Here is a 9560-nt window from a genome sequence, read left to right as displayed (position 1 = left end):
TGCTAAATAAATGTTAGCTATTAAGGAAATAACCATAGCTCTGACCCAGTACAGTGACTATCACAGCTGCACGTCATACCTGAGGTGTTTCTTTTCCAAAAATATTCAAGCTGAGGCCCAGCTGCAGACATTCTATGGTAATTGGTCTGAGACAGGACCCAGTTTAGGTACAAGTGAAGATGATTAAGAAGGTGATTCTGATGTGCAGCCAAGGTTGAAACCCATTGGCTTAGGAGGTCCAAGGATAAGGCCAGAAACTGTAAATTCTTATCACTGGCTAAATACCAGGCAGACGCAAAGAGAGAGGAAGAGGGGGAGAAGAAAACTCAAAATACTTCAGTAAGGTTTTAAAAGAAGCTTGAAAAATGATATCTTTTGTAAATAGCATGTGTGTGGGAGCCACAAAGGATAAATAAAAATGACCAACCTCACTGAAATGATTCTCACCTGTCCAAATGGCTAGGGAGACTTACTGCCATGGCTGAAAGATAGAAAAACACACCCAGATTAACAAGGAGGCAGTCATTTAATGCAGAGATCTGGTTAACATAAAGGGACAGGTTGAACAACAGATAGGACTTCAAACAATACTGCATAGTATTACAGGGTAACTCTTCCACGGTTGGTCTGTTTCTCTTATGATTTTGATTCCAGTACAAAGATGGAGAAGAGACTTCAATTAAAAATAAATAAGGCAACAGAAGAATCTTCCTGTGACAAAAAACATCAACAAATAATGCACAAATATTTGGAGCTGACACAAGACACCATTAGGACAAGTTCTGAAGGTGCGGCATTAAAATTTAACAAGCATGGTACAACAACAAGAAAATTATACTCGCTTTGTTATGAATCCTTTTGCAAATAGAAATGACTCTCGGGTAATTGTTACATACAAACTTTCTGAAGTAAGTGGCAATCGTACAAATTTTTCCATTGCAGTTTCCTCTCTTTCTAAACTGAGAAATGTTCCATGGCACTGTTCCCTACTCCTCACAGTCAAAGCATAAATAGTCATTAAAGCACTTGAATCCACAGTAGTCTTGTCCTTAGAAAAGTATGGAGGTTTTGCATGATTTGATATCAGTCATCCACAAGGGGCTGGCAGGCAACAGACTGGAATGTCAAAGACGGTGTTTGTGCTTGGGATCCTGACTCAAACTCCGCTCCGTCCCCTTCAAGAGTTGTCCGCACTGTGGACGGGGCCACCAAGGAGTGAACTTGAGTGTGGACAGTCATACAGTGGAGTCCCTGCCAGACTTTAGATGTGCAATCTTGGTCCGGCTGATAAATGGGTAAGCAATGCAGAGACCTCCAGCTGCCACAATAAAGCCTAAACTGCACCAGGCACAAAAGATAGACCAGCTGTAGCCGTGTTCCACATCATCAGGCAGGCTATAAATTAGCTTCGGGAGCCGGTTCAAATCATAGGAGATGCTGGCAGCGTAAGTGCAGAGGGAAATGGTGCAAAATATTCCTATAAATAATACAAAGAGAGCAGAGTGATCCGTTACAGTTTTGCCGGCTACAGGCAAATGCCAGACAGGCCTTTGTGAACATCAGATCAACAGATGAGATGATGAGTCCAAATTAATAAAAGAACCACAATTCTTTCACTTGAATTACTTCATTCAACAAACATTGGCAAAACCTTTATGTGCCAGACTGTATGCTAGGTTCTGGAGACACAGGAGTGAAAAAGACAGATAGGGGAGAATTCTGGTAACTTGAATTATTCAGAATTATCTAAATTACACAGTATGTATATATGAATTTTTTTTACTCTTAAAAACTTAGAAATTTTGATTATTTTTAAGGAAAAAATCTTCTATAATCACTCAACCCTAATACAAACAATTTTACTTTCCTTTGTATTATTTTTATTTATTTTATTTTTGGCTGCACTGGATTTTCTTTGCTGTGTGCAAGCTTTCTCTCATTGCAGTGAGCAAGGGCCACTCCCTAGGTGTGGTGCTCGGGCTCTAGGGTGCCAGGTTGGTAGATGTGGTGCTCGGGTTTAGTGGCTCCAAGGAATGTGGGATCTTCCTGGACCAGGGACTGAACCTGTGTCCCCTGCATTGGCAGGCAGATTCTTAACCACTGGACCATCAAGAAAGTCCCAAGTCTCATGTCCCTCTGTTCTATACCTAAGTTGACGCATTTTTAGAGAGCTGCAATCATACCAAGTCTTTCTTTTTCAATTAACATTATCCTTGAAATTTATCCAGTTGTCTGTGAATAATATCTTAAATTAATTTTTACAAGTTTCTTTTAAGGCACAGAGCTTGGCACGTTCTAGGGCCTCAAAAATCTTTTTTTTTTTTTTAATGAATGGATAAAAAAATTTTAAATAATGTAAATTAAATCCGAGAAGCTGGAGTTGATGTAAAATAGCTGACATCATATATAGGAGATCTATAATTCAACCACTCAGAATGCAGGTAATTTGGGTGGCCTAAGGAAAACGAACAATTTAACTTCTTCATGTCAACACGTTATATACAATTGTCCTTTCAGAACACTAAAATCAGCATTCTGATAAAAATGCTGCAAAAGCCCAAAAGACAGGATTCTTAGTACTCAAGGATGTAGATGCTTCTATTTTACCACAGTGGACTCCTAAGGACGCTCCTTTCCGGTAGGCATGGGGTTGCAATAAGGCAGTTGCTGAGCTGAAGGTGGGTAATAAATACAAAAACCCTGTCAAGTATAAGAATGTTTCGTTCTGTTCTGAGTCCTACACATCTCTTTTTAGTATTTTGGTTTATCCCCGTGTACAAAGGAGGTTATATCCATTTGCTGGAAAATTGCTTTGGTAACCTTAGGGATCTCTGCAGCATCTCCGTAGGATTCGGAGACAGGTTTGGAACTGTAAAGAGAAGGTGAAAAGTAACAGATCCCCACATCCCTTTTTAATAGAGCTTTGGGGATCAGAAACACCAGAAGAAAACAAACTCAGAACAGGCACCAACAGGGAGGAAATAAAGATCACCTTAATGCCTCCTTTTTCCCCTTTAATGACATTTTTAAGTGCTAGAATGTGCCTGCACTTAAATCGCATAAGGACACATTGCCTGAATCCTTTTCCAAATGTGCATTTAGAAATGCTTTAAATTAAAAGGACACTTGATCTGAGGTGATTTAATATCTCCTACTCTTGGCATAATTCTATTTTTAGACTCTAAAACGATTATGTTTTATAAAATCTTGTTTTCTGACTTCTTGCTCCAAATTATTATGGTAAACACATTGCTTTTTGCGTTCACTAAAGAAAGATCATGATGGAAATAAGTCTTTCATAAAGGATTGGTCCAATTAAAAACAGACTACTACTCTGCTTTTTTCAAACCATATAAAGAGCAAATGTTCTTGCATCTACATGAATGTTTTCACTGGCAGCAAAACAAAGACAATGTTTTATACGTAACAAGGTCTGTCTAATGAGTGCTGGTAATAGGACAATAGGCAGAAGAATTGGATCTCTAGAGTATCAACAGGTAAAATATTAAAAATAGAACAGTAACCTTCTCACAGGAGAACAAACTCTAATCTGCATTTATCTGTCTGCACACAGCAGAGTGCTTGAAAGTGAAGCTTTTTACGAGTAACAAATTTTTAATGACCTCAGAAAGTATGAGTTCAAACTAAGACTCTTAAGCATCCTTTGATGTCCAAATGCACTGGGCTGGGATGAAGGTAATATGTATTCTGGTCCCCAGCTCTACTACTAATCACTGTGTGACCCTGAAATTACCTAACCTCTCTGAGTTTCATCTAGGAAAAAAAATGGGGGCTTGGTTCCTGAAGTCCCTCGCTGTGTCAATTTTCAGGGACTCTACTATTCCACAATATAGCATAGAGCCAGGTCATTTCCCAAAATTTCCTAGTGAATCTCGTACTCAATATTATACAGCTAAATAAGAAATTGAATGAGTCATGAATTTTTCTTTCTGCACATACTCCTTTTGATTTTATACTAAACTTATATTTTATTAGCATCTCTCCCCTGCCATCACCCAAAACTGCTTTGAGTGAAATGAACTTTTTTCCCCCTGGGTTTCTCCTCATTTTATTATATAAACAATGATCATACAACAATTAGAAATAATATACATAATACAATATAGTGATGGTTTTTGCCATACATTGACATGAATCAGCCACGGGTGTACCTGTGTCCCCCACCCCCCATCCTGAACCCCCCTCCCACCTCCCTCCTCATCCCATCCCTCTGGGTTGTCCCAGTGCACCAGCTTTAAGAGCCCTGCTTCATGCATCGAAACTTGGGCTGGTCATTTATTGAGTGAAATGAATTTTAGCATAACAACACCAGCTCATACTGAATAGAAAAAGATTATAACCTGAGGATTTAAACTCTCTCTGCCCTGAGTGTCATGCCCAGGGGACTTTGTTTGTGTTTACCTCATGGACACTGTGAATGATATCACTAATACAAGGTTTTGTTTTGTTTTGTTTTGTTTTTTTCACCAAGTTGCCAGAGAGCTGAAACTCCCCTAAAAGGTACATTTGTACCCACGCCCCACACCCAGGAGCAAAAACTGGCAAATTCATGGCATGCTTTTCGGCTACTGACCTCACCCTTGGATCCATCTTGCCTCGCAGACTTGATTGCTCCTTTGTCTTATTTGTATTCCTTATTTTTATTTATCTTATCTTGAAATATACACATTTCTGTGCCACTTAAGTTCTTCCTGGAATAGGGCATCACCAAACCTTGATGAAAACCTGCTTTATTTCCTTCTGCCTTTACTCTCTCAGCTGAGAGGGGGTAGAGGAGACTCCATGAGCCCATAAACATGCCTGGTGTCTGCTCCTCTCCCTCCCCACAACTGTCCCCAGAGGCTGCTCTTCTGGGGACATTTTTTTCTCCCTCCAAGATGCTCTTGAAGTGGTTCTGAGTGAGAGAAAAGTAAAGACGAGCCAAAGAGCATATCTAGGAATTTCCCCTTTCTGGACCCTCACAGCTGTAAGGAAGTTTGCACATACATAGCTGCCATAGCTCTTCTTCATGGGCTGGGCAATATTATACAGCTTAAGAAGAGCTCTTAAGAAGAGGAAAGAAAAACCCTTCTAACTTCAAAGATGTTAAGGAAAAGTGTTTAAAGGATGAAAACATCTTGTGTGTAGCTAGATTAGTAGTCTTAGTCAGTTTTGACCCTGTTGAATTCTATTTTAGTTCCCTACACATGTCTTATAGTCTTCATGTGTGTTAGTTGCCTGGGCTGCCTTAAGAAAGCAGCAGCAGACTGGATGGCTACAACAACAGAAATTTACTTTATCACAGTTCTGGAGGCTAAAAGTCTGAGATCAAGGTCCTAGAAGGGTGAGTTTCTTGCAAGGCCTCTCTCTTTGGCTTAAAGCTGGGGGTCTTCTCCCTGTGCCTTCACATATGCTTCCTCAGGTAACTATCTGTGTCCAAATTCCTTCTTTTTTATAAGGACACCAGTCACCTTGGATTACGGTCCACCCTAATGACCTCATTTAGATTTAATTACCTCTTTAAAGACCTTGTCTCTAAATATACTCACACTCTGAGGTTCTAGGGGTTAGAACTTCAACATACAAATGGGAGGGGGGCCACATGATCTAGCCGATAACATTGTGTGCATGTGTTCAATGTATGAAGTACATTTCTATCCCTTTTAGAGGCCTAAGCAAAACTTTACTATTTTAAGAGTTATTTACTCAGTTTGATCCCTGGGTTGGGAAGATCCTCTGGAGAAGGGAAAGGCTACCCATTCCAGTATTCTGGCCTGAAGAATTGCATGGACTGTACAGACCAATTGCATGGTGCCTCAAAGAGTCGGACAGGACTGAGCAACTTTCACTTTCTTTCTCTTTCACTCAGTTGCTCAAGAGTTATTTATAAGTGGAATTCCCTGGAGGTCCAGTGGTTAGGACTCTGCACTCCCACTGCCAAGGACACAGGTGATCCCTGGTCAGGGAACTAAATTCCCACAAGCTGTGTGGTGTAGCCCAAAAATAAAAAAGAATTATTTGTAAGCCCCTCCTAGGTTCCAGACCCAGTTCTGATTATCATCAGAGGTAGCTGAGTTGAATGAGTTCTTGATGGTCACAGCCATCATTTTCTTGACACTGACATGATCATGAACCCCAAATGTTCTTTCCATTCACTTCCAAGCACGCATCTCAGGGAAAAGGAGTAGAGACCCCTCCCTACCCCAGACTTCCTGTAAGTTTCACACGGGGCCTAATAGCACTGAGGACATGGGAGTCAGCAAAACCTGCTGAACAGAACTGAGTTCTGCAATGCAGTGAGTTCGACACACTGAAGAACCAATTCATGCCAAACTGCCCTCTGTAAGATTTACCTTGGAGAAGGAAATGGCAACCCACTCCAGTACTCTTGCCTGGAAAAATCACATGGACAGAGCAGCCTAGCGGGTCACAGTCCATGAGGTCACAAAGAGTTGGACACGACCGAAGCGACTTTTAGCATGCGAGATTTATCTAGATAGCAAGTTATTTCAGATAATTTTGCTTTTTTGTCAGTAGCAACTTAGTTAATGCAAGATATGGGATGAGGACATTGAAAGATAAGGTACCAGCCTTGCATTTCAAAGTTCTAAATCAAATGATCCTTCTTAAAAAGCCACGAGGAGAGAGGTCACCTCTCCTCCCTCTTCTCTTAGACTTTTCCTTCCTTTTCCCCTCTCTCCTGACCAACCAGGAGCTCCCTGGGGCAACCACCACTGATACCCTTCAGCCCAGCTGGTGGTGCCAAGGGAAAGGAGTTTATAAGTCCCAAGCCTCTGTCCTGGCTATTGCTGGTGGCATCCTCAAAAGGGTGAATAATTACTGGTTCTGAAGAGCCCTGTACGCAGTTACTTTTCTTATAAAATATTAAAAGGTTTTCTGCCAAAATTCTTAATTAGAAGATACGGTGATATCACAGAATTACAAGACACAAAGGGATAGTTTCGGATTGGGAAAGAAGTGAATGTATGCTGCATCCCAGATCATCAACCTAATTTCCTTCCTTAAACTCTTCTCAGTGCCCGTGGCCAGCCAGTACAGTGTAATTAGGGTAACTGGGCCCACTCTTCTGACCATCCTCCTTTGATGTGCTTGAAAGGCAGAAGAGAGCGGAAGTTGCTGCATTCTGGTTAGCCTGTTTGATAAATAACGTAGCTGCAACACCCAAAGGCATAAACATTGATTTTTTTTTTCACTCCTTCAAAAGATGGCCTGCCCATCATTCTGGTCTCTGCAATTCCACACACACACACAAAATGCCTCACGCTACTTTCACATAGATTACTCAAAGAGGCATTGCTAATTTGCCTTAACTAAATGACTGGGCAGGACTAAGAGAGACAGATGACACGTCTTGAAAAAATCAAATACATGGTCCACAGTCTGCAACTACTAAACCCAGAAAGCGTCCAATCTTCTTCTGAGAGAATGCAGCAATGTCACTGACCAGCAAATCTTGGTCTGATGTGACACACGGCTATTGATAGTCCTTATTGATCCTGCCTGGTGTGAATATTCATATGTTTGGCTGCAGAAATGTTAATGTATTTGATTTGAGACCCTGCCTAGGGTGTTAGATAATACAGAATACATGCACTATATTACCTTTCTAAAAATATAAAAAAAATATTTTTTATATCCTGAATTCCAAAGTGCACCTGGCCCTAAGAGTTTCAGATATAGCATTAAGAACCTATAGTTTTAGGTAATAATCAATGGATACCCTAGATAAGTCAATACACCTACAGAGGACGCCTTTTTTAAAAAAAAAAAAAAAAAAATTGAATGTATTGAAGCAAAACAACGGGTTGCCTAATGTGGGTGTTACCCACCCCGAGCTGGGCTGGGGTGGCCTGGACTGCTTCTCCTTTCTCTGCTGTCCCAAAAGCCCTGTGTTGTTAGCAGTGGTCACTCCTGGCACAGCCTATGAAGGGGAATGGAGGCCCCAAAATATTTGCATTGAATAAATTAACTTTTGAAGATATTTATGTCTAACAAACGATAATCATCATTCTATCACAATGGTGATCTAATGAAAGCATCATTTGAAGCTGATGCACATACTCACTAGCAGTGCCCGAAGACAGTGCTGTCTGGTCAAGGGCAGCCCCTCACCCTGGATCATTAGTCTCATTTCCTTAGTCCTCTGCATACGCCTCGGTGACAGGGTGTGTAACCTCAGAGGACGCGAAGTCAGAAGGCTCTGTCTGGGGCCCTGTGCCCCTGGCCCAGCTGGAGGGCTGCTTGGGAGCCCCCAGGGAATTAGGATGAGAAGTGACAGTTACAGCCCTGCTGTTCCACATGTGGGTAATCAAGAGCTGTCTGTATGCAATACGGCAGAAGGAGAGATTGTTTCCAAGTTTCCATTTTAACATCTCAAACTGTCACATCACTGGTGATCTTCATTGAAGGTTTGACTAATAAATTCAGGTAGAGTGAAGATGCCAGCGCCTTAGAAGAGGCTAAGATTAGCATCAGAAATCGGTGGGAGTGACGCTGACTAGGACTGCCGAAGACATTTCTGCTTAATTAAAATCAATTCTTTTAACCCTTATTTGCTCTCATCTCCCGCAGCTACATGCAAAGGTCCTATAGCTAATTTATCTCATGCAGTGGATTAACACAGCTATCTCAGTGTTTAGAAGGAAATGGAAAATTATTTGTAGTGGCAAAAAGGAAACAAACCTCCCTAAATCCCATAGTACAGCACAGCAAATCCCCTCCATGGAAGAAAATGCAGCTATTAAAATGGATTAAAAACAGAACACAGAACAATATAGGGACATGGGGAATGGATTTGGTATAATGTTCAATGGAAGCCTAGAAAACAAAATACTTCCCAAATGATGAAGGTTGCAAACATTTTTCTTCTTTTTTTTTAAACTTTTTCTTCTGAAATAACTGTAGACTCAAATGCAGTTGAAAGAAGTAACATGGTGAGTAGGATGGGGGATGAGTGGGACAGAGGCTCAAGAAACAGGAGATATATGTACACTTAAAACTGATCCATGTTGTAGAGCAGAAACTAATACAACATTGTAATTATAACCCAATTTAAAAATAACATATATGTAAGCAAGATCCTACACACCCATCACTCGATTTCCCCAAACAGTAATGTCTTATATGACCCTAGTATAACAGCACAACCAGGAAACTGACAAAGACACAGTCCATCCACCTGATTCAGATTTCACCATTTTTATACACACTCCCTTGTGTGTGTGCACACTTCGTTCCATGGAATGTCACCATGTGTGCAGATTATGTGACCACTTTCATGGTCCAGATACAGGGCATTTCCATCATGAGAATGCCCTGAATTATCTACCCTTTTAGAGCCACAGCCACTTCTCTCCCCTTTGTTTTATTTTGTTTTAATGAGACAAAGATGTGGGCAAGACTTCTTTAGGATAAGGAAAATATTTTAACAACCTAATTTTTTAGATGGTGACATCTGTAAGTAGATTTTCCCTTTAGTCCAAAAAAAAAAATGTCGTTTGGGCAGTCAAAATCAAAACCAAAAAAGCCAAACAGTGTTA

General features: G+C 40.7%; 1 protein-coding gene across 2 annotated transcripts in view; it reads right to left on the bottom strand.

Annotated features, from left to right (window-relative positions):
* Nucleotides 1-507: 507 nt before the first annotated feature.
* The window catches only part of TMEM178A (transmembrane protein 178A), a 55164-nt gene continuing 46111 nt past the window's right edge, over nt 508-9560 (bottom strand). For both annotated transcript variants that reach the window (XM_043468399.1, XM_043468400.1), the window contains exon 4: nt 508-1477. In XM_043468399.1, the coding sequence (XP_043324334.1) occupies nt 1236-1477 (242 nt within the window). In that variant the 3' untranslated portion in view covers nt 508-1235. The remainder of the gene's footprint in view (nt 1478-9560) is intronic.

The sequence above is a fragment of the Cervus canadensis genome, chromosome 5 (assembly GCF_019320065.1).
Source record: "Cervus canadensis isolate Bull #8, Minnesota chromosome 5, ASM1932006v1, whole genome shotgun sequence".
Taxonomy (NCBI): domain Eukaryota; kingdom Metazoa; phylum Chordata; class Mammalia; order Artiodactyla; family Cervidae; genus Cervus; species Cervus canadensis.
The sequence above is the reverse complement of the archived record's forward strand: the minus strand, read 5'-3'. Positions and strand labels throughout refer to the sequence as shown.